This window comes from Cervus canadensis, chromosome 9, assembly GCF_019320065.1.
Source record: "Cervus canadensis isolate Bull #8, Minnesota chromosome 9, ASM1932006v1, whole genome shotgun sequence".
Classification (NCBI taxonomy): domain Eukaryota; kingdom Metazoa; phylum Chordata; class Mammalia; order Artiodactyla; family Cervidae; genus Cervus; species Cervus canadensis.
In genome coordinates, this window is record NC_057394.1 from 42,726,049 (window position 1) to 42,752,894 (window position 26,846).

At 34.8% G+C, this 26,846-nt stretch overlaps 1 protein-coding gene across 2 annotated transcripts in view; it reads left to right on the top strand.

The window, feature by feature from the left end:
• The window catches only part of KLHL1 (kelch like family member 1), a 476,190-nt gene extending 449,758 nt beyond the window's left edge, over nt 1–26,432 (top strand). For both annotated transcript variants that reach the window (XM_043478165.1, XM_043478166.1), the window contains 3 exons: nt 2,159–2,371; nt 19,393–19,564; nt 25,314–26,432. In XM_043478165.1, coding sequence (XP_043334100.1) covers nt 2,159–2,371; nt 19,393–19,564; nt 25,314–25,373 — 445 coding nt within the window. In that variant the 3' untranslated portion in view covers nt 25,374–26,432. The remainder of the gene's footprint in view (nt 1–2,158; nt 2,372–19,392; nt 19,565–25,313) is intronic.
• The last annotated feature ends 414 nt before the right edge of the window (nt 26,433–26,846 follow it).

The following is a 26,846-nucleotide window of genomic DNA, read 5'->3' on the forward strand; positions in this document are numbered from 1 at the left end:
CTGAGGGCTTTTGGGTATAAATTCCTAGAAATGAAATTGCTCTGTCAAAGACTAATCAGATTTTTACATCTAAGTTCATCAGGGATAAGAATTTATGTTTTTCTTTTCTTGTAATATCTTTGTCAACTTTTCATATCAAGGTTATCCTGGCCTCATAAAATAAGTTGGAAAGTGTTCCTTCCTCTGTATTTTGAAAGAATTTGTGTAGGATTGTTATTTTTTTTCTTCCTTAAATAAATATTTGATAGAATTCACCAGTGGAAAAAAATAAAATAAATTGCCCCTATTGATTAATTTCAACATATTGCAAGACTGAGAGCTGCCAGACAACTTTTGAGTAATCAAGCAAAGAGACATTACATCCATAAAGAGAACACTTGGACAATCAAAAACATTTCATCATGGCCGGCATTAAGAGAAGCATAAAGATCTTCTAAAAGTTCTCCAGGATTTAAAATCAGTCTAAACATCACATTTTAGACTTAGAAAGGATGCTAGAGGATGAATTTTTAAATCTATGACCTAAAACTATTTAATAGACTAAGTAATGTCTTTTTATGCATTTGCTTTATTAGAAACTGCAAAGTACAGAATTGAGTCTATTTACCAATATTATTCATAATGTTAACTAGTAAAGCAAATATTTCATGACATCTAATCTTATTTAAACATAATCAAGCCACAACACTTTTCTACTCAAAATCTTCTGATGGCCTTCCTGTAGGGTCAATGACTACATTTGTTTTACAGAATAGACAAAATCTAAACATCTGTGTGATGTCCCTGTACCTGAACGCATCAGCTCATCTGCCACCCTGCCCATAATCTCTGCTCCTGCTTCTCTGGCCTCTGCTGCCCTTGAAACTTTGTACTCATCTGTTTGAACGTGAAAGTGTTAGTCATTCAGTCATGTTCTACTCTTTATGACAACATGGGCTGCCAGCCTCCCCTGTTTAGCTGGCTTCGAATTTTCTCCTCCTAGAAGTTCCTGCACTCACCTCCAACCACTATCATTCTCATGAAATTCTTGGACAAACTTCATCTTCCCAGTGAGACCTTTTCTGGTGTTTAAAATTGGGACCACATTTCAACTGTAATTGCTATTTACAGTTCTAACTCCATATTCCCACCAACTTCACTCCTGATCCCACTCCCAGCTCTATGTCAACAGCGTGTATTCTGGCTGTACACCCTCGAGTAGAATTGAGTGCAGGGAATTTTCTTCTAGTTTTCTTCATTGATACATTCACAAAATTTGGATGGTATGTGACATATACTAGGCCTTCAAAATTATGTGCTGAATAAATGGGTAAATAAATAAGTACAACTCTGTATCTTAATGTGATACAATCTTCATGACTAGGATCAAATAAGCAAAAAGTGTTTTTATTAGGAATAGGTGATGTATTTCTACTTCTGTATTTATGAATGTATTTTAAGTAAAATTTATGCTGTAATATTTATTTTCCTGGGTTCTGATCATAACTCTCAGTAATAAAATAGCAAAATAAGTGCATCAAGTAAATTTCAGCAATATTTACTCAGGCTAATATTGTTGTACTCTTTTTTCCTATAACATTTTGTCTATCCAGATAACACATTAGCTATAGTATAAACACTGATTAAGATAGTATGACAATGTGTATAGATTATTTCATTTATTTAGTGTTCTAAACTATGAATACAGGGCACAAGAAATAAGTATGATATACATACTGGAAAAATCAATTGCTGAACAACAAGAAAAATAATTGATTTTTTTCTGATTATCCTCATTTTCAAGAAAAATTAAAGATACATATATCTTATTATTTTTAAAATAGACATTTCTTGATATTTATTAAAATAATACACTAAGATTATTTAATTATATCTGTAAAAAGAGTTTTAATCTAATATTCTAAAAATAGTAGAGGTTAGAAAACTATAGTAATTTTAATTTCATCTAGTGTATAGTATATTAGAATCATAGGAACTCCAGGTGTAGAAAATTAGTTATAGAGTACCTTTAACAAAAATTTCCATGCGAAGTAACATTTTTTTAACACACTGGAGGCTCAGGTTGTGATTGAAAATTTATTTTTCAAGGAATTTTCCTTTCCTCCATTTGTCGTATAGACTGAAATACTAAATCATGTGTTCTCAATTGTGTTTTTAGGTTGTATTCAGTTGGTGGTCGTGATGGAAGCTCCTGTTTGAGTTCAATGGAATATTATGATCCTCACACAAATAAGTGGAATATGTGTGCTCCAATGTGTAAGCGGAGAGGAGGTGTTGGAGTGGCCACGTGCGATGGTTTCCTTTATGCGGTAGGAGGTCATGATGCTCCTGCTTCAAACCACTGTTCTCGGCTACTAGACTATGTAGAAAGGTGAGAACCCAATACGTGGTTAAAATGAAAGACAGGATGTGAATTACATTGATACCTAATGCAAGTGACCATATCAACAAAATATGCCCAGTCTGCCTAAGCTAAGAAAGTTAATTCAACTCCTAGAACTGTTTCATTAGTCTCTTCCTTTCTCCTTCTCTCTCTTTCTCTTGCTTGTGTATCACACACATACACACACACAGACACACACACACACACACACACACACTATACTGTGTCTTATTTTTTCTTTCCTCATCCTCGCTCCTTCCTTCCTTCTTTCTTTCTTTCCTTCCTTTTCAACTAATATTTTTTGAAACCTTACCATTTTCTTCACATAATCCTAAAGTAATATTTATTTAAACTTCTCATGAATATATTTTAAAAGTTCATTTAAAATAAAGCTGTAAGCATTTTTAAATGTATGAATATTTGTTAATTTTCTTTTAAAAATTGAACATTTCATTTATTTGTTTTATTCATCCTGTCTTATTGGTTCTACTACTCACTTCAAATTTGCAAAGATGAATTATGAGCTTTGTTTAATGCCATACCTTTTGCAATGTAAGACAGATTTATTAGAACTGTATTCTCTATGATCTTGAAGTATAACACAAATATAGACCCTCTTTTAACTCTTCCTAAAAATGGCAGGTGCACAGAGGTTGGAGTGAAAAGTCACCTTAGCTTCAGTCTTCGTCCAACAATGGACACACTTCTGGCATGGTTATAACAAAATTCTCTTTCATAGCTGCACATCACTTAGCAATATTATGTCATGTGCAGTAAGAATTACAGAGACTTATAGTGATATTTATATTTTCAACTGGACATGGAACAACAGGCTGGTTCTAAATTGGGAAAGGAGTACATCAAGGCTGTATATTGTCACCCTGCTTATTTAACTTATATGTAGAGTACATCATGAGAAATGCTGGGCTGGATGAAACACAAGTTGGAATCAAGATTACCGGGAGAAATATCAATAACCTCAGATATGCAGATGACAGCACCCTTATGGCAGAAAGTGAAGAAGAGCTAAAGAGCCTCTTGATAATAGTGAAAGGGTAGAGTGAAAAAGTTGGCTTAAAGTTCAACATTCAGAAAACTAAGATCATGGCATCTGGTCCCATCACTTCATGGCAAATAGATGGGGAAACAATGGAAACAGTGACAGACTTTATCTTCTTGGGCTCCAAAATCACTGTAGACAGTGACTGCAGCCATGAAATTAAAAGATGCTTGCTCCTTGGAAGAAAGGTTATGACCAACCCAGACAGCTTATTAAAAAGCAGACTTTGGCCAACAAAAGTCCATCTAGTCAAAGCTTTGGTTTTCTACATACAGTAGTCATGTATGGATGTGAAAGTTGGACTATAAAGAAAACTGAGCACCAAAGAATTGATGGTTTTGAACTGTGGCATTGGAGAAGACTTGAAACTCCCTTGGACTGCATGGATATCCAACCAATCCATCCTAAAGGAAATCAGTCCTGAATATTCATTGGAAGAAATGAGCTGAAGCTGAAACTCCAATACTTTGGCCACCTGATGTGAAGAACTGACTCATTTGAAAATATCCTGATGCTAGGAAAGATTGAAGGCAGGAGGAGAAGGGGATGACAGAGGATGAGATGGTTGAATGGCATCAGCGACTCAATGGACATGAGTTTGAGTAAACTCCAGGAGTTGGTGACGGAAAGGGAACCCTGGCATGCAGTCCATGGGGTCTCAAAGAGTCAGACATGACTGAGTGACTGAACTGATTACATAAGGAAACATGTTGATATATGAAGAAGTGAGATTAGAGAATATTGAATTTTTTTTCAGCTGGAGTAGGATAAGTAATTCTACTATAATGAATAACTTCAAAATTCTCAGTGACTTCACACTGTAAGCTCTTTTTCTTGTTTGTGCTGCATACCCATGAGAGCCATGATTTTGTTTCTCTGGTACTCAGAATGAGATATAAGATAAAATATGAGCACCTGTTGCTTTCAATGTCAGAAGGGGAAAACCAGAGAGTAGTGCTACAATGTTCATCCATTCATAAAGACTCAATCTTCAAGCATTAAAAATATAATTCTCCTTCATTCATACTTTGTTGACAACTCAATCTCATGGCCACTGAAGTTTTCAGAGTGTGGGAAGACGTTATCTGATTTTGTACCTGGGAGAAGAACAAGAGATGTCTGGCATATCATACTGATGATCATAGCAATTTTCCTCTTAATATTAAGAGACCAAGTCCTTTGTATTTGTGTTTGTTAGTAGAATAGACAGTGGGAGAAAGGGGCTCTCTCTCATTTATGATTTTTTTTTAAAAATTAATGAGCATTTTTACTGAGAATAAAGTCATTGGAAAGAGTTTCTAATGAACTGGCTCTGTTCAAACTTGAGGTACTTCTTGGATAAAATACAGAAACATGTCTAACAATAGTTTTATTCTATGAAATGGACTGTAGATTTACATATATATATATATATATATTATATATAGAGTGGCATTAAACTTACCATAGTTTCATTCCATTATCTTATCCAGTGAAATTAGGAACTATAGGTACTACAGTGAGGATGGTGGCCAGAATACAAATTAATAGATGTATACTTTTATACACACAAACATATAATCATTTATTTTAAAATACTGCTAACGGAATGGCAGGTTATTCACATTTTCCTCTGCTAAATTCTTGAGAAAAAATGACAAAGAAGAGGAATATGACAAGCCTTTGAATTTCATAGCAAATATCTTATATATGAATGCCACTAATTAAATGATATTTCATACACATATTCTTTCTTAAGTTTACTCTGTAATGTATTAAAATGATGTTTGTGAACAGAGGCATAAATAACACAATCTAGAAATAGATTTATAATGCAAAATTATATTTAAATAAGCACAGTTATTTTAAGTTATAGGAGTATAATAAGGGTGAATAGCTTAGGTAATGCAGAAGCACACAGCACCATCATTATTCTTATCCAAGCTCATACCATGTGACAGGTTGATAACATTTTTGCACTTTTTATGACATATATTCTATATTGATGATTTCACATGTAACTCATCAATAAATCAGGATATATAATGCTGCCCTGGTAGAATTACTTTGCACATATAAAGTAAGGAATGTTTCTTAGTGTATAACCATAGGCAAACAAATCATTAGGAATAGCAGGTAATGTAAATGCTGTTTTATGGATAAATGAATAGGTACACAGATCAAAACTGTTTTACAATGATTTCTTATAGAAGTGTGTATGTGTGCATGCTCACTTGTATCCAACTCTTTGTGACCCCATGGACTGTAGCCCACCAGGCTTTTCTGTCCATGGGATTTTCCAGGCAAAAGTACTGGAGTGGGTTGACATTTCCTTCTCTACTTATAAAAATGTAAATACGTTATAAACTAGTAAAGTACAGTTATATAACATCTATCAAAAATTGTAGAATTGGGCTTTCTTAAATGCAAGGGACCTTGGTATCTCAAAGTAAAACAGAAAAGACAGCAAGGACTGAGTAAGAACAGGAAATCTAGAAAAGTTAATGGAAGAGTAAAATCTAATGTTGCAGGCAAGTCTCACTCTAGTGAGAATGTCTTAGTGAACAAAATTGGTGTCCAAAAATGCACTAAGTTCTAGCAGAATTTAGACTCAGAAAGCACAATTCATTAGAAAGAGCACATTCATCCATCTGTTTACTTATTCAATAAATATTGCTTTGTGTGTACTTTTCACTGTGCTAGATAGATCTTAAAATGTTTTAGAATAAAGAGATAAGGAAATGAATAATTAGAACTTTAAGATCACAAACAAATCTGGAAATCAGGCAAAGGATCAGAAAATATGCTCGAAGACATCAGTAGTGTTGCTGGCTCATAAGAGATCAGGAGCATCTTTGTCTTTAAACCTGCATATCAGTAATGAAGCTTAATAGGAAAGGGGTTCCAAGATCAAAGCAACTTCCTGAACTTGCCTTTGTAGTATCCACTTTGCTTTCTCCAATCTTTTCCCTTTAGAGTAGCCAGAGGAATATTTTCAAGATGCAGACTTAGCCTGGAAGTGCAATGGAGTTTTCCTTTGTTTCAATTGTATCAACATAATAAAAAATTGTTTTACAACAATTTTCCCACTAAAATAGATTCTATGTGCTGGTCAAGATTATCTTGTCTATGCCTATATTCTTCCACTTGGCTCAACTCCTGGCACTGATTAAACACTCAACAAACATTTATTGAGTCATTAGACAATAAGTTAAAAAAAAAAAAAAACCTCAAATTTCTCCAAGCAAAAACCTCATGAGATCTACTGTAAATAAGTAATCAGAAAGATAGATAGACAGATTTTAAAAGAAATGGATGGATGGCTGTTTGGATGAACTGATGGAAAGATATGTAGATAAATTTTGACTTTTTATTTCTCTATTTGCATGTGAATAGCCATTTCCATCATCATAAGCTGAGGATTCTTGATTTATATATATTTTAGGCATACTTTTAATAGAAAATTTTTGATGGGATAAAAATATTAAGTAAGCATTATTCATGTATTAGTTGAAAATTATATCATACTTTATCAAACACTATTAGCAGTGCTCACGATTTTTGATATATTGCTTATAATAAATATACAATTTTTGATATATTGCTTATAATAAATATACAACTTTTGTTCAAAGTCTCCCAAACTCTACTATAGTCATAACAGAAAAAGTCGTGTAAAATAACAGTGTGCTATGTGCTTAGTCATGCCCGACTCTTTGTGACCCCATGGACTGTAGCCCGCCTGGTTCTTCTGTCCATGGGAATTCATTAGTGTCATCATGCATGTGTGCATGCTAAGTCACTTCAGTAGTGTCCAACTCTGTGCGACCACATGGACTGTAGCCCACCCAGTTCTTCTGTCCATGGGATTCTCCAGGCAAGAATACTGCAGTGGGTTGCCACGCCCTCTTCCAGGGTATCCTCCTGACCCAGGGATCAAGCCTGCGTCTCTTATATCTAACCTGCACTGACAGGTGGGTTCTTTACCACTTGCATCACCTGGCAAGCTCATCTTCCCAGGTGAGCTGGGAACTGCCATCTTATGACTTGATTTTTTATCATCTTTATATCTTTGTTAAAAAATAAAATAACAAGATTTGCTGTCTTTACATGTAGTCTAAACGCGTTATCCACTTAATTAAATAATTCTTTTAAAAGTACCATAAACATTAACATATAAAGCAAGAATAGAATTTTGAATTCTTTCATTTCTCCTGATTTCTCATTGCAACCTTTTGGTTTTGATATAATCCAAGAATTTCTAAAAAAAAAGAATTTCTGAGCATTGAAGATAAAGGAGAGACTTATTTTAATTATGGATGCTTAGTTATACTAAGGCTTATATGGTATATTCATATGTTAATTCATATATATATACATATGACATCCTATTTTTTTTTACAAAAATGTAATTACTTGAATTGTTTAAGGTTAAAATGTTAGGTAGACACTTTTGCACTTTTTAATAAGTATTAATCTTTATTCTCCTTAAGATATTATTGTTGGAGCCAGTCAAATGAGTACAGCATGAAAAGACTAACTGACTGTTTTGCCATCACTTTTCTATTATTGTGCATGTATAATTTTGCTATTTCTTTGATAGCTAATTATGTTCAAATAGAAATATATACAATAGATGGACATCCTCCTACATAAAAACAGGGGTCCTACTTTATATGTAGATGCAATAATTATTAACCTAGGCCATACATAGCTATACTAATTTATGTTTATGATTAGATATTTGCCTCAATGGTTTGTGAGACCAGTGTTATCTTTGGAGTGAAAGGATGGACACAGGGAGTGACAGATTAATCTGCTGTCCTGGGATATTATGCCTGGAATGCTGGCTTTGAAGGTATACATACATGAAAATATGAAATGTGATGTCTTATACAGATGGAAGGCTATCAATCCTGGTATCAAACTGTAAAATTTATTTTCACGTTGAGACAACTATTTAAAAATATATCATTTGTGCTCACAATACTAGTAATAATTTTCTGTTATATGAGCAGAGAAAATAATTATCAATATATAAAAGAATCTATTTCTCCTTAATTTTGAAATGTTAAAGGTATTTGTTTAAAAGTTATATTTTACTAGCATTCAGATTGCCTAGAAATACTATATGTTCTGTTTATTGACAATGGTTTAAATATATATATTTTTATATTGTAGTGGTTTTGGTCATACACTGACATGAATCAGCCATGGATTTACATGTACTTAAATAATTTTTAAAGCTCTAATGATAAAACTGCACCAGAGAGGAATCAAAGAGTTAATCCTTACTTTCTCTGGTTCAGTTAACCTCCCCTCAATTTGAAGGGAATTGATTTAGCTCATACCTGAATGGCCTAGTGGTTTTCCCTACTTTCTTAAATTTAAGTATGAATTATGCAATAAGAACTTCATGATTTGAGCCACAGTTAGCTCCTGGTCTTGTTTTTCACTTACTGTATAGAGCTTCTCCTTCTTCAACTGCAAAGAATAAAAACAGTCTGACTTCAGCATTGACCACCTGGTGATGTCAATGCACAGAGTCATCTTTTGTGTTGTTGAAAGAAGATGTTGGCTATAACCAGTGCATCCTCTTGGCAATACTTTGTTAGCCTTTGATCTGCTTCATTTTGTACTCCTGGGTCAAATGTGCCTGTTACTCCAGGTAGCTCTTGACTTCCTACTTTTGCATTCGAGTCCCCTATGATGAAAAGGACTTTGTGTGTGTGTGTGTGTGTTAATTCTAGAAGATCTTGTAGGTCTTCCATAAACCAATCAAATCCCTTATGATTATTCAGTGAAAATGACAAATAAATTCAAGGGCTTAGATCTGATAGACAGAGTGCATGAAGAACTATGGACAGAGGTTCATAACATTGTACAGGAGGCAGTGATCAAAACCATCCTCAAGAAAAAGAAATGCAAAAAGGCAAAATAGTTGTCTGAGGAGGCCTTACAAAAAGCTGAGAAATGAAAATAAACAAAAGGCAAGGAGAAAAGAAAGATATACCCATCTGAATGCAGAGTTCCAAAGAACAGCAAGGAGAGGTAAGAAAGCTTTCGTAAGTAAACAATACTAAGAAAAGGAGGAAAGCAATAGTATGAGAAAAATTAGAGATCTCTTTAAGAAATAAGAGATTCTTTATTTCCCTATTAAGAAAATTAGAGATACCATGGGAAAATTTCATGCAAAGATGAGCAGAATAAAGGACAGAAAAGGTATGGAGCTAAAAGAAGCAGAAGATATTAAGAAGAGGTGGCAAGAATACACAGAAGAACTATAGAAGGAAAGGTCTTACAAAAAACCACGATGGTGTGGTCACTCACCCAGAGCCAGACATCTTGGAGCATGAAGTCAAGTGGGCCTTAGGAAGCATTACTACAAACAAAACTAGTGGAGGTGATAGAATTCCAGTTGACCAATTTCAAATCCTAAAAGATAATGCTGTGAAAGTGCTTCACTCACTATGCCAACAAATTTGGAAAACTCAGCAGGGGCCACAGGATTGGAAAAGGTCAGTTTTCATTCCAATCCCAAAGAAGGGCAATGTCAAACAATGCTGAAACTACTGCACAATTGCACTGATTTCACATGCTTTCAAGGTAATGCTCAAAATCCTTCAAGCAAAATTTCAACAGTATGGGAATCGAGAACTTCCAGACGTGTCAGTTCAGTTCAGTCACTCAGTCATGTCCAACTCTTTGTGACCCCATGGACTGCAGCATGCCAGGCCTCCCTGTCCATCACCAACTACTAGGGCTTATTCAAACTCATGTCCATTGAGTTGGTGGTGCCATCCAACCACCTCACCCTCTGTCATCCCCTTCTCCTCCTACCTTCAATCTTTCCCAGCATCAGGATCTTTTCAAATGGGTCAGTTCTTTGCATCAGGTGGCCATAAACAAGACTGAGCACAAGGGAACCCTCTTACACTGTTGGTGGGAATGCAAACTAGTACAGCCACTATGGAGAACAGTGTGGAGATTCCTTAAAAAACTGGAAATAGAACTGCCATATGACCCAGCAATCCCACTGCTGGGCATACACACTGAGGAAACCAGAATTGAAAGAGACACGTGTACCCCAATGCTCATCACAGCACTGTTTACAATAGCCAGGACATGGAAGCAACCTAGATGTCCATCGGCAGATGGATGTATAAGAAAGCTGTGGTACATATACACAATGGGATATTACTCAGCTATTAAAAAGAATGCATTTGAATCATTTCTAATGAGGTGGGTGAAACTGGAGCCTATTATACAGAGTGAAGTCAGAAAGAAAATCACCAATACAATATATTAATGCATATATATGGAATTTAGAAAGATGGTAATGATAGCCCTATAAGTGAGACAGCAAAGGAGACACAGATATAAAGAAAAGACTTTTGAACTCTGTGGGAGAAGGCAAGGGTGGGATGATTTGAGAGAATAGCATTGAAACATGTATCTTATCTTATGTGAAATAGATCACTAATCCAGGTTTGATGCATGAGACAGGGTGCTCAGGGCTGGTGCACTGAGATGACCCTAAGGGATGGGATGGGGAGGGAGGTGGGAGGGGGGTTCAGGATGAGGAGCACATGTACAGCCATGGCTGATTCATGTCAATGTATGGCAAAAACCACTACAATATTTTAAAGTAATTAGCCTTCAATTAAAATAAATAAGTTAATTTAAAAAAAAAAAGGGAGGCTGAGCACAGAAGAATTGATGCTTTCAAACTGTGGTGCTCTCTTGAGAACCTCTTGGACAGCAAGGAGATCAAATCAGTCAATCTTAAGGGAATCGATCATGAATACTCATTGGATGGACTGATGCTGAAGCTGAAGCTCCAATACTTTGGCTATCTGATAGGAAGAGCTGACTCACTGGAAAAGACCCTGATGCTGGATAATATTGAGGGCAGAAGGTGAACTGGGCAGCAGAAGATAAGATGTTTGGATGGCATCATCAACTCATTAGACATGAGTTTGAGCAAATTCCAGGAGATAGTAAAGGACAAGGAAGCCTGGCATGCAACCGCCCATGGGATGGCAAAGAGTCAGACAGGACTGAGTGACTGAATCACAACAACCTTGAAGAGTAGATGTAGTGGAATATGAAGGTGAAATTTAAAATGCTAGTCACGTGGTCGTGTCTGACTCTTTGCAATACTATGGACTATAGCTCACCAGGCTCCCCATGGAAATCTCCAAGCAAGAATACTGGAATGGGTAACCAGTCCCTTTTACAGGGGATCTTCCCTACCCACGGATCAAACCTACTTCTCCTGCACTGCAGGCAGATTCTTTTCTATTTGAGAATACGCCCTAAATCAAAACAGATTTTTTCTTATACCTTCATTGAAAAGTTGAAATCAATTTAACTTTAAAAAATATTTTTGTATAAAAATAAGCAAAAAATGTTGAAATAGGGAGCAGACATTTAATTGTATTGCCCATTAAGCATATGATATATTTTTATCTTCAAGTTATGTAGTGACAATGCTTGAAAAAGTAATGATATCTCAAATTTTTCAATAGGGCTTTTCAATGAGAAACTAACTTTTGTTCTGTGGCTATCATATGCCTTCAGCAAGTTTTCATTTTACAGCCAATTTTAGCCACTATATACTGATGCATCCCTTGCCTTTGGGCTATAAACTTTAATAGAGTCCCTGATACAAAACTCACATTCTGACCATGAAGGCCAAGGTGAGATGTAGGAAAGGCAGACAGCTAAACACATAAAGACAGTTCCCCTGCTTGTTTTTTCTTTTCTTTTCTATAAACAGGCAACCTGAGGCAAAAAATAAAAAATGCTTAGAAGAAAATTTTGTCAAAAATATGAACTGGTAAAGATAGAGTTCACTGTTCATTATAGTCAGAAATTGCTTATACATCTGTGGGTCTTCTCCTACGCTAACAAAGACTTGTTTTGTTTTGTTTTTCCTTCTGAAGGGCAAAATTATGTGTATCACCAGGCTGAGAGGTGGATCCATGGACTTCTTTAAACAGAAAAATCAATTTTGATTAATTAATGTGAAAATAATGATAAACATTATTGGCTAATTTTAAATTTGTGTGATACTTCATAAATATCTAGTGGAAAGAAAAAGTGTGTCAGAGGCAGTAGGGTTAGGACTCAGTTTTTGTCTTGACTTGGTTTGATTTTCCAGCTCTATATGTTTAAATACCATCACAACTGCCTGATGCAAATGAAAAGATTGCTATTGAACACTTACCAATCCCTGAAAACAGATAATTCAAAGATCTGGATCTTCCAGGAGAATGCACTAAATATTTTAAATTTTCCTCAGAAATTTTGTAAAATAAGAAAAGAATGATGTCTATTTTTAAGCATAGGACATTATTTATAAATTTTACCTAAATATAACATGTACTCATTTCCATTCACTTGAGTTCAGTTCAGTCACTCAGTCGTGTCCAACTCTTTGCAACCCCATGGACTGCAGCACACCAAGCCTCCCTGTCCATCACCAACATCTGGAGCTTATTCAAACTCATGTCCATGGAGTCAGTGATGCCATCCAACCACCTCATCCTCTGTCATCCCCTTCTCCTTCCACCATCAATATTTCCCAGCTTCAGGATCTTTTAAAATGAGTCAGTTCTTTACATCAGATGGCCAAAGTATTGCAGTTTCAGTTTCAACATCAGGGTTTCCAATGAATATTCAGGACTGATTTCCTTTAGAATGGACTGGTTGGATCCCCTTGCAGTCCAAGGGACTCTCAAGAGTCTTCTCCAACCCCACAGTTCAAAACCATCAATTCTTCAGTGCTCAGCTTTCTTTATAGTCCAACTCTCACAGCCATACATGACTACTGGAAAAATCATATATTTGACTAGATAGACCTTTGTTGGCAAAGTAATGTCTCTGCTTTTTAATATGCTATCTAGGTTGGTCATAACTTTTCTTCCCAGGAGCAAGTGTCCTTTAACTTCATGGCTGCAGTCATTATCTGCAATGATTTTGGAGCTCCAGAAAATAAAGTCTGTCACTGTTTCCATTGTTTCCCCATATATTTGCCATGAAGTGACGGGACCAGATGCCATAATCTTGGTTTTCTGAAAGTTGAGTTTTAAGCCAAATTTTCCACTCTCCTCTTTAACTTTCCTCAAAAGGCTCATTAGCTCTTCTTTGTTTTCTGCCATAAGTGTGGTGTCATCTGCATAGCTGAGGTTATTGATATTTCTCCCGGTAATCTTGATTCCACCTTGTGCTTCATGTAGCCCAGAATTTCTCATGATGTACTTTGCATGTAAGTTAACTAAACATGGTGACAATGTACAATCCTGATGTATTCCTTTCCCGATTTGGAACCAGTCTGCTGTTCCATGTCCAGTTCTAATTGTTGCTTCTTGACCTGCATTCAGAGTTCTCAAGAGGCAGGTCAGGTGGTTTGGTATGCCCATCTCTTGAAGAATTTTCTAGTTTGTGGCGATCCACCCAGTCAAAGACTTTTGCATAGTCAATAAAACAGAAGTAGATGTTTCTCTGGACTTCTGTCACTTTTTCAATGATCCAATGGATGTTGGCAATTTGATCTCTCGTTCCTCTGCCTTTTCTAAAGCCAACTTGAACATCCAGAAATTCACAGTTTAGGTACTGTTGAAGCCTGGCTTGGAGAACTTTAAGCATTACTTTGCTAGCGGGTGAGATGAGTGCAATTGTGTGGTAGGTTGAGCATTCTTTGGCATTGCCTTTCTTTGGGATTGGAATAAAAACTGATCTTTTCCATTCCTGTGGCCACTCTGAGTTTTCCAAATTTGCTGGCATTTTGAGTGCAACACTTTCACAGCATCACCTTTTAGGATTTGAAATAGCTCACCTGGAATTCCATCACCTCCACTAGCTTTGTTTGTAGTGATTCTTCCCAAGGCCCACTTCACTTCATATTCCAGGATGTCTGGCTCTAGGTGAGTGATCACACCATCGTGATTATCTAGGTTATGAAGATCTTTTTTGTATAGTTCTTCTATGTATTCTTGCCACCTCTTCTTAGTATCTTCTGCTTCTGTTAGGTCCATATCATTTCTGTTCTTTGTTGTGCCCATTATGGCATGAAATATTCCCTTGGAATTTCTAATTTTCTTGAAGAGATCTCTATTAGCCTTTCCCATTCTGTTGTTTTCCTTTCTCTGCATTGATCACTGAGGAAGGTTTTCTTATCTCTCCTTGGTATTTTTAGAACTCTGGGTTCAAATGGGTATATCTTTCCTTTTCTCCTTTGTTTTTGACTTCTCTTTTTTTTTTTCACAGCTATTTGTAAGGCTTCCTCAGACAACCATTTTGCCTTTTGCACTTTTTCTTGAAGATGGTCTTGATCACTGCCTCCTATACAATGTCACGAACCTCCGTCATAGTTCTTCAGGCACTCTGTCTATCACATCTAATCCCTTGAACCTAATTGTAATTCCACTCTATAATCATAAGGTTTTTGATTTAGGTTATACCTGAATAGTCTAGTGGTTTTCCCTATTTTCTTCAATTTAAGTCTGAATTTGGCAATAAGGAGTTCATGGTCTGAGCCATAATCAGCTCCCAGTCTTGCTTTTGCTGGCTCTATAGAGCTTCTCCATCTTTGGCTGCAAAGACTATAATCAATCTGATTTCAGTATTGACCAGGTTGTCCATGTGTAGAGTTGTCTCGTGTTGACGGAAAAGGGTGTTTGCAATGACTAGTGTGTTTTCTTGAAAAAACTCTATTAGCCTTTGCCCTGCTTCGCTCTGTACTCCAAGGACAAACTTGCCTGTTACTCCAGGTATTTCTTGACTTCCCACTTTTGCATTCCAGACCCCTATAATGAAAAAGACATCTTTTTTGTGTGTTAATTCTAGAAGGTCTTGTAGGTCTTCACAGAACCATTCAACTTCAGCTTCTTCAGCATTACTGTTCAGGCATACACTTGGATTACTGTGATATTGAATTGTTGCCTTGGAAACAAACCAAGATCAATCTGTTGTTTTTGAGATTGCATTCAAGTATTGCATTTCAGGCTCTTTTGTTGACTATGAGGGTTACTCTTATTTCATCTAAGGGATTCTTGACAAGAGTGGTAGATTTAATGGTCATTTGAGTTAAATTCATCCATTCTCCTCCATTTTAGTTCACTGATTCCTAAAACGTCGATATTCACTCTTCCTGTGTCCTGTTTGACCACTTTCAATTTTCCTTGATTCATGGACCTAACATTCGAGGTTCCTATGCAATATTGCTCTTTATAGCATTGGATTTTAGTTCCATCACCAGGCACATCCACAAATGGGTGTTGTCTCTGCCTTGGCTCTGTCTCTCCATTCTTTCTGGGGTCATTTCTCTACTGATCTCCAGTAGCACACTGGGCACCTACTGACCTGGGGAGTTCATCTTTCAGTGTCCTATCTTTTTGCCTCTTCATATCGTTCATGGGGTTCTCAAGGCAAGAATACTGAAGTGGTTTGCCATTCCTGTCTCCAGCCGACTAAGTCCTATTAGAACTCTCCACCATGACCCATCCGCCCTGGGTGACCCTACATGGCTTGGCTCACAGCCTCAATGAGCTAGACAAGGCCATGGCCCATGTGATCAGACTAGTTAGTTTCCTGTGATTGCGGTTTTCATTCTGTCTGCCCTCTGATAGGGAAGGATAAGAGGCAATGGAAGCTTCCTGAAGGGAGAAACTGACTGAGAGGGAAACTTGGTCTTGTTCTGCTGGGCAGGGACATGTTCAGTAAGTCTTTAATCCAATTTTCTGTTGATGAGCTGTGCTGTGTTCCCTCACTGTAATTTAACCTCAGGCCAAACTATGGTGGAGGTGATGGAGACAATGGCGGCCTCCTTCAAAAGGCCCATGCATGCACTGTTGCAGTCAGTGCCCCCAACCTTGCAGCAGGACACCGTCGACCCACACCTCCACCAGAGACTCCTGGACACTCACAAGCATGTCTGGGTCAGTCTCTTGTGGGGTCACTGCTCCTTTCTCCTGGGTCCTGGTGCACTCAAGGTTTTGTGTGTGCCCTCCAAGAGTCTGTTTCCCCAGTCCTGTGTAAGTTCTGATGGCTCCATGGTGGGGTTAATGGCGACCTCCTCCAAGAGGGCTTGTGCCATATCCAGGTCTACTGCACCCAGAGCCCCTACCCCTGCAGCAGTCCACTGCTGACCTTTACCTCCGCAGGAGACACTCAGACACAGTTCTGTCTCAGTCTCTGTGGGGTCTCTGGGTCCTGGTGCACACAAAGTTTGTCTGAACCCTCTGTATAGTCAATGGAATTCTCTAGGCCAGAACACTGGAGTTGGTAGCCTTTCCCTTTTATTCCAGATCCCTGAATCTTCCCAACACAGGGATCAAATCCAGGTCTCCCGCATTGCAGGTGAATTCTTTACCAGCTGAGCCACAAGGGAAGCCCTGTAAGAGGTACTTGTGTTTTCTTAATTTTCCTGTGGTGTTAGTGTATGAGAATCTTCATTATTTGAGCTTTACTTAAAATTTCAGAAGCCTTCAGAAATGCATTTATTATTCCTTAGTGCAATTAGTGTTAGATTTTGTCTCAGTTTTTCTCCCTTTCTGAAAAGCAATCAACAAAGTCTGTTGTGTAGATAGTAGCTGAGAAAAAAAAAAATCCTATAGAGCTGAATAACAATCATATGGGGACTGAAATAGGACTTCAGAGAAAGCTATTTAAGTGAAGCGATTGTGACAAAAGGCAGACTTGCTTCTATTGGAGAAAAAATAAAATATAAAAGATGTTCACATTTCACCGAAATTAAGGTGTATTATACATTCTTCCTTTTAAGGTTATCTTAACTAAAAAAAACTTCCTGGCAAAAAGTAAACAAGATAAAACTTACTTGTATTTATTATCCAGCTTTAACCACCATCACCAATTTGCCATTTTTGCTTCATCCTTTCACCTTTACAGTATTTTTTTCTGAAGTATTTTAAAGTACTTCTTAAACATGTCATTTTAGTTCAAAACATTTCTGAATTCATCCCAGAAACAATGAAATATGATCACAACTTTACTTTTGCAGCTTAATTGCAATGTCATTATTATAATTAATACAAATTTAAATAATCTCTTATTAAAATCTGATACCCAGAATTAAAATTTCCAAAATGTCTTAAGCATCTTTTAATATTTTTGTTCTGTAAATTGGAATCTGAGTAAGTTTCACTCAGTTTATTTTGTTACATTTTAAAGCCACATTTAGTTTATAACAGCTACTTCTTTGTAGTTATTCATTTTATCACTTTTTTTCCTTGAAAAATTGTCAAGTTAACTGTAAAATGTTTTACTTTGTGGATTGTACAATTTGATTCCTCTTGGTGTTTTTCCTTTTTTCCTCTTTTTTTATGTTTATATATTTCAAAACATTCATAGTAGAAATGTAAATATCTTAAATATTTTGCTGGCATAGATTGCATATTTGCATTTGTGTCTGTGTGTGCTTGTGTCTATTTGTGACATTTTACATTTATTAACTATAACATGCAAAATTACTTTTGTTATTTGCCTGACAGCCTATGCTTTAACATGGTTCTGGTTTTGCAGGCATTCAACCAATCTCTCATTTCACATATATTACCTTGGCTGTCATAATTTCTCCAATCATGGTGTGTAAATGCTTGTAATGTCCTGGGTGAAGTATTCTCTGTGAAATATAAAGTCCAGATCCCTGGGGTCTACCCAGTCATTTCTCTTGTAACAACTTTCTTTATTTTCAATAAATTATAGGTTTTTGGTTTTTTGTGGGTTTTTTTTTTTGCCTGTTTGTGTTTGTTTCTTTTGTTTGTTTTGGGGATCTGTAGGTTGAAAATTTCAAAGCAAGATTAGAGTAGAAAAACAAACTAAGAATATATTTGCATATATATTATATGTTTGTAAAAATATTATAAAAAATTAAAAAAAAAAACTTCCATCCATTCTTCTTTTACATTTACTTACTCTACTGGGTTCTTACTAGATGTTTTTGTATCTGAACCTATAACTGTAGGTTAAAAGCAAAGAAGTGGTTTAACCATTCCTTCTAAACTGAAGCAAAGCACCCTAACCAAGGAATTCTTTGTGATTTTACCACCCAACCTATACAATATTTGTATTTAATGTATGGTAATCAGACTATCTGAAAATTTAATATTTGGTTAAAATTAAAAAGTAGTAACTTGGACCCTCTGCTTCAATCTCTTGATTTACCAATTTCTCCCTTCAAGTGAATTCCAAGTGACTGTCACAGAAACATAGGTTTGTTCATGTTGTAATTGTTTCCTCAAGTTTCAAGTTTTCTTATTTTCCTATTGAAGAAACATGAAATACTTTCCTACTCTGAGAATTGAGTCATCTATTAGCTGATCAAATATCACCTTTTAAACAATGCTTCTTCTTATACCTTTGATCCTAAACACACTGCACACCTAGTTTTCTCAAAAACTAGGTCCATGCACTTTTTTTTTTAGCACTTGTGTTCTTTTGTGCAAATATCTTCTTTTTTTCTAGCAAATTTAGGATAGACTTTCAGACCTTATTTAAAGAAGATTTCAAAAGTGAATTATTTTTTAATTCTCCCAAGATTTCAAAAGTGAATTATTTTTTAATTCTCCACAGGGTTTTAGCTATTACTTCTGTTTCATGACCATAGCACTTTGTTTGTACTTTCTTGAAAGAACCTCATTCCATTGTAAAAAAATATTTATTTTCATATCTGTCTTTCTTGGGAAAAATAATGATATTCACTTTTGTGAAATGACTCTGCATCCATCTAGTTAACAGTCTAGCTATATTTTTAAAATACCTTAAACAATAGAAAGCCTGAATATTGTGAATATTGGCTCTGGAACATCTGTTTAAATAATTGAGTTTTTAGGAAAAAAGCTAAGTTTTCTTTTCCATGGCTTGTTTTGAAAGAGCATCATTAATACCTAATAGTAAAGTTGAATGTGATTATAATATGTTATATCCTACCATCTTTTTATTTTAGGTATGATCCCAAAACAGACACATGGACTATGGTGGCTCCTTTGAGTATGCCCAGAGATGCTGTTGGAGTCTGTCTTCTTGGTGACAGATTATATGCTGTTGGTGGCTATGATGGCCAGACATACCTCAACACTATGGAATCCTATGATCCACAAACTAATGAATGGACCCAGGTAAGACTGTTGCAAGCATGAGTCACTTCACATATAAGAATTTTTTTTCATTTACTTCCTGTGGAGGAGATGTGTACCTACAACCATGTATTTAGTTGAATTACTCTGAACTCAAAGTGACTGATATTTGTTCATTTTCATGTTCATTTTATAAAAAGTTTATTAAATCATATACTTTTGTGTACTTTTCTATTGTGTATTCTATACTTCAATAAAATTTATGTTAGAAAGTGGAGTTTATGCTTCAGTGGGATTTCCATTTTATTATGTCATGCCAAGGGACAGGGACTGAATTTTAATCAACTGAAACAAAAAATAAAAGTGGAACATATTTGTTCACAAATATTTAACTTTGCCTGGTTATATAGATAACAAAATCAAATGAATAGAATCTTGTAGAAATTAGCTTTCTGCTTCCCTTTTTTTGCTTGACTATGTTTGCTAGGTTCCTTGCTACCTATGGCAGAAAGAATATTCCATGGGATGGTGCTGCTGGAAACTCCAAATGGAGCTCTTCACAGCCATAGTCATAAAACAAAAGAACTTTGTTCAAAAAGCTCCCCAGAACAAATAGCAAAGAGGCCTGAATGGTCTGTTGCATAATGCATTCATTCCTGGCTGAACACTTTGGTCAAGAAGATGGAGAAAAATAATTGGCTGATCTTAGGTTAACCTTCAACTATACACAGCAATTAGAGATTCAGGATCATGTTCAGAGAAGCTTCCAATCCAGTCAAATATCTGGAGAATGTGTGTTGGGGTGTGTGTGATCACTGGGGAAACATAAGGGTAGGACACCTTAATTATGGTGGAAAATACCTTAAGCTTACAGTTACTATAGACTTGCTTGTAATGAAAGGAACGGGTATGTTTTCAGACTTTTGTTTTAATATTCAATTTGTCTTAACTTTCTTTTTTTTTTCCCAAATCTCTCAATATTTCTTATTTCTCTGCTTTATCAGAAACTAAAAATCAAGAAACAGTTCAAAAAAAAAATAAAAAACCATTTTCCCACCAATTGGTACATTTAAATTCCAGAGTCTTACTTAGTTGAAGCAGAATAGTAACATTGTCTTCTCATATTCCTTAATGTATAGAGGGCTTTATTTTTGGTCATAGAAATTGACTAAAATTTATATGAAGAACTTGAACATTGATTCAAGTAAATTTCTGAAAGAAATTCTTACTCTTAAAGATACATGACTTCCTTTGATGATATGTGTTCAACTACAGTATTAAATAGACTGAGTTGGAAGTACAAAATCAAACTCTTCATGGTCAGGCTAAAGTATCTTCCTTACGACTCTTACTCTTCCCTAAGGGGAAATTCTTTGATTTCAATGAAGACGGATGTATTTGACAAAGGAGGAAGAAAACAGGTAGAATGGAGGAAAGACCAGTGTAAATTTGGAGAACTAGGTTCTGTGATTTTCTGTGTTTAACTTTAATTGTGAAAAAGTAGTGTTCTTTATCTAGGGAGAAGAAAACATATAATAAGCTATAATAATTGTACTGAGAGTTTAGAAGATATATTTTAACTCCTTACATTCCCAAGTTCCTAGTTTTACAAAGGGAGCAATGCATGGATTATTTTTGATTTGCTAAGGAAGTACAAATTCAATGTTACATATCTTAAATGAACTACTTTTACAATTGAATATTAAATAAAGGAGGCTTATGGGCATATAAATGATATAATATTTTCATTACATATTATAGTAGTGATCCATTATGCTTATCATTTCTCTAAAATTGAAGTCAGAATAATGCATGTACTATTAATGGGTAGAAACTTCCAACAGCCATCTTCCCTCATCTATGTTTTATTATACTCTTTTGGATCATATAGTATCTTACAAATAGCAAAGTAGTATTTAAAATGTTTTAGAACAAATTTATTTTAGTATAATAGACATTAACTTTAAAATTCCTAAGTTAAGATCTTATATCCCTATCTTTTCATTCTTTATATTTTTAAGACTTTCAAGAGGCCATCAAGAAACCCACACAAAATCACTTTGGAAAATTTTCAGGGTTCCACACTACTAGAGAAAGTTCTCATATTTGCTGTATATTGCCTGTCACTTTCCCTTCACTTACTCCACAGATGGACAAAATCAATTGGTTATTTCACTTGTTTTTGACACCATCAAATGGGCAAACATTAGAATAAATAAGCAAATTACATTGAAATATGTAATGATGTATATTTGAAAAACTTCCCAAGCTAGCTAGAATTGGAAATAATGAAAACAGATGAGGGAATATTTGCCAGATACATGTCTTACATGGTTACATACAGAACACACAGGTACATGCTTGCATGAGTGTGTGTATTTGTGTTTTAAATAAACTTGATTTTGCCACTTAATTTTTTTTTTTGCATTTGACTTGAAACAAAATATGTGTGCTTTAAAACATAAAAAGAAAATTTTAATTTTGTTTCCTCTAGCCTGAGTAAAATCATCCTTTCAAGTGTTTCTTTGGTACATGGTCATAGTGCTGTCATGCTGCATCTACCTGCAGCTATAAAAAAAACAAATACAATATGTCATTTACTGTCATATATCCAAAGACTGGCATAGTTGCTAGCATGGGTAAAAGATGTGTGAAACTTTCTTAAGTGAATAAATTGTGAATTATTTTTGCAACTCAGTTTACTCTGTTGTACATGGGTTTAGTTCATTTGCATACAATCAATCTGTAAGATATTTAGAATGAGTTTCAGGGAAGCCTGGTAAGATATTTACATCTTGGATTGCTGTTTAATAACTGGTATCATGCCAACCTTTTTAGATTATCATAGTTTAGTGAAAGGTATAATGCTGGAGAGGGAAAAGGGCAGATTGTCAAACTATGTATTAAATAAGATAAAACTGAACCAAGGGGAAGAGAGGGAAAACTCTCAAATATTTAAAATGTGCTTATGTAAAATATATCAAATGCTTAAAATAGAATGATAAATGCTGGAGTAAGGGAAATACTTAACACTATGCTAGAACTTAAGTGTGTTGGGTAGAGAAATCTTCTTTTGGGAAATTATATAGATAGGATGCGGCATGGCAAATAAATAATAGTTAAACAGATAAAAATATGGGGAGTGGTTTGGTTTAAGAAACAATTTTTAAAGAGTCATGGGAAAGAGAACACATGGCATGCTTTATTGAGCAACAAATAAAGTGATGAGGAATAAGTTTGGAGAGATATAATGGGTCTTTATGATATAAGGTGAGAAACCATGTTATAGAATCTTGACTTTACCATGAGCCAAAAGGATAGTTAATGAAGGACTTTAGGCAGGGAAAGCAAATAATCAGAATTTTATTTTAAAATAACTGCACTTGATAGGATGGGAAAATTGATTAGGGGAAAGAAAAATCATAAATTTATTAGGATATACTTCACTAATTCACTGTGAAGTATTGGTGGGAATTTTTTCCTTCTTTCCTTCATTTTTTTTTTTTTTTTTGCTAATCTAAAAATTAAATTGACATAAGACAAATTAATAGGAAAAAAAACAAACTTAATTTTATACATATGGAAATCCCATATGGACTCAAAGAATTGACCAAGAGCAGGAAGCTCTTATTTTGTTTTAGACAAAGGAACAATAAATACATAAAGAATTTAGAAGACAAAGTGGTTTGGGATTAGGTAGTAAATTAGTGAAGAAGTTACAAGGTTTTCTGACACAGCCTTCTTGGCCCTAAATTCCTTATGTCTGGTGATAAGGATGCCTTTTACGCTCCTAGTAGAGAGAGGGTACCATTTCACATGAAACATTTATCTCCTGCTTTAAGGGGTCAAAGGGGGGTCACAGTGCCCCTTCTGCATGAAGTATCACTCAAGTATCTTTAATTCGAAATAATCAACGTGCCAAAATGGCATATCCTGGAGTGGGTTATTTTACTCCCCTTTCACACTCAAGGTGAAATTGTAACCTGAACTAGTTGAAGATAGTAGGAATGGTGTAATTCAGTTGGTAGGAGAGATAATTATAAGACTTGATGTTATTCAGCTGTAAGGTTGAGGGAAATGAAACTAAGGGCTGTAGATATGCTTTAGGTTCCTGTCTTGAGCAACTGAGTATAAGGATAAAAGAAATATTAGAAAGAAGAGTAAACTTGGGGCAGTGGTGGGGGGCAGAGATTCATTTTTACATGCAATATAAGCATGTATAGAGACATAGATGCAAATGTAGATAGAGGTATACTTCATTTGGAACTATGCATAGTACTTTTCAGTGCTGAATGAACATCAGAGAGCATCTGGGGAACGCTTCAAAAATCCTACTCAGAACTCACGTCATTCCTATTGAATGGTGGGCCTTGAGTACTTATATTTTGTAAAAGCTCCTTAGATGGCTCTGACATGAAACAACACTTGAAAATCATTGGAAACTAAAAGACAGACAATGGAAACTGTGCAATTTGGAGTCAGAAATATTGCAAATTGTAGGCCTAACTGTTACCAGATTTATATCTCTTCATACTCCATTCACTGTAATATAGAGATGACAACATATGATGGGATTATAAAAGTGACTGTGGTGATCAACAAAAATTATTCTTAATACACAATATGCTATCAATATATCACATGCTCCTTTTTGCCTTTCACTTTGAGCAAATATCTGTGAAAAAAAGAGACATAACGTTAACCTTTTTAAAAAAGATATTGTATTAAATGAAAGGTACAAAAAAATGATATGAGAAGATTTTCTATTTCTGTTTTAACCTATAGAAAGATAGCAGGTGACAATAAGCACAATTAAAAGAACTAATGTATAATTAGATAATGGTGGTAATTTTCATATGTAGAGGGTGAGATAGTGTCCTTTCTCAATCAATAAGATAGTGTGTGTGATCTGAAGTTATTTTGCTCTCTGCTACTTCATTTGCTACACTTGATTCATTTTATCTTCAGTTTGAAATAATATCCTGTAATTTCTAGTCTACCTGATATTTTTATGTGAATGAATTATTCTTGGAAAACTGTATCTAAAAATCATTGACCTCAAAAACTTCAAATTATTAAATTCTTAGCTTACCTCCATGGAATAAATTTTCATTAAAAATTCTTTAAAATCATTGTTTTCAATATATTTCTAGCCAATTTCATATTCAGGATTATTTTTTAAAAATCTCAGTTCTTAAAAAAAAAATCTCAGTTCTAATCAATAACAATAATACTCATAATATGGATTTTAAAATAGGCCCTGTAGCAACTGTAATTATGTTCTATTGATGACAGCATACTGAAATCACATCATTAAATGTCTCTGTTTAGAATGAATTCATAGCACATTTTATTCAGTATAATATCTTTGGAAATGACTTCCCAGTGACTTCAATAGTGAAGCAACTATTTCACCTAAAATATACTCCAAGCTATCAATTTGAAATTTCTTCAAAAATGTGTCCAGGCAAGCTACAGAAAAAATCTTTGTTGGAAACTTTCCTATAGAAGCTTCACTTCACTAAATATCATTAAAGAATTTATTACTTTTATCAAAAATTCCACAATTAATTGTAGGCTTTAAAGACTTCAATATTCATATTATTTTATATAAATGCCAGTTTCATTGTTTCCATGTTTATTGTATTACTTGTGGATACACTGGGAAATGAGAATTATATTTATTAATGATTTTCATGGATATGAATGAATTATTTAAGTACATTATAATATGTATATTTTTCCATGACAATAAAATGTGTCTTAAATCATATTTCATCTTTTTCAACAGATGGCTTCCTTGAATATTGGGAGAGCCGGTGCCTGTGTAGTAGTCATCAAGCAACCTTGACTTATATTTTTGGAGAGATTTTATTTGCTGGAGTGGTTATTTTTATATCAGAGGGCAAGAATGAGAACTGGAGATGAAAATTCTTCAAGAAAAAAGATTTTGGTAGATTTATCTACTGAGATCAAAAGAGGTAGAAGATGAAACAGAATTATGGGAAACAAGAGAACATCAAACTGCTGTGGGAACACTATCTGGTCGTATGTTAGTTCAGGAATGGTTATTGGTAATTTGTTTTGTATTGTAGCATACAATAACTAGAGTTACCAAAGGCTCGTTTTTCTTGGGCAGTTAAAAGGAGAGATAAAGATTTGTGACATGGATAATTTCTTGACTAAAGCTGGTTCAATGTTCTATAATCTGTGATGATATTCCAGAGGTTTTCAAGAGTAGAAGACATGATATTTCATCTGACAGAATCTGATTGATTCTGCCCTAATTTCCTAATCAGATGTGGTCATATCAGGAGGTGGAATGATGCTTTATTAAACAAACATGCTTTTTCCTAATTTTCCTAAACTTTGAGGACAATTAGAGAAACAGATTCATGCTTGCCTCTTGCACTCAGAAAACAAATCAAAGCTGCATATATCATCCAGGAAGATGGTTGAATTTTATTGCAACTGTATTAGCAATTTGAAGTTGGCAAACACAAAGGATTGTTTTCATTAAGCTTACCATAATGCTTTGCTTTTTGATCACACTGAGAATCAATACTATTAAAGGCTTTTGCCTTATGATGAGTTCAGTGTAAGCATGGAAACCAGTTATTCTGAATGTTATATATATATATATATATATATATATATATATATATATATATATATCCATTGCATGTTGAAGTCCTTTAGAATTTTGTTCATAGAATATCTTAGAATTTTGAGGGAGAAATCTATGATACATTCATTTGCAGTGTTAATGGCCATTGTCAGAAGGAGGGCAGACTTCAGACCCTCATTCCCTACTTTTCAAACTTGGTACATTAATAAGCACATTATTTTATGCCAAATGTTTGTAATTGTTTAAAGCATATAGTGGAAATGTTATACAATGTCTTCAATAGCTCCAGGTAAATGTTAAATATAATTAATAAATAATAAAAAATTTGCTTTTATCAGTGTATCTTTTTTCAATAAATTTTAATTCAGATGGGAATACATGTAAATCCATGGCTGATTCATATCAATGTATAACAAAACCCACTGGAAAAAAAAATAATAATAAAAAAATAATAATAATGAAAAAAAAAAAACTTGACAAGTTATTCTGCAAAAATAGGCAAGTTTTGTGGCTTGACCTCTCATAAATCAAGGAGTATATATTTTCATCAAAATAAGCTTATTTCCTCCTAAATACTATGCTGACACAAAGTGCAATCTCTATTGATTTTTGTGTGTGTGTGTGTGATTACTCACTTGAGACAGTTAGCAATAATGCTTAGAAAATTCCTATCCCATAATGAAAGTCTTGATAATC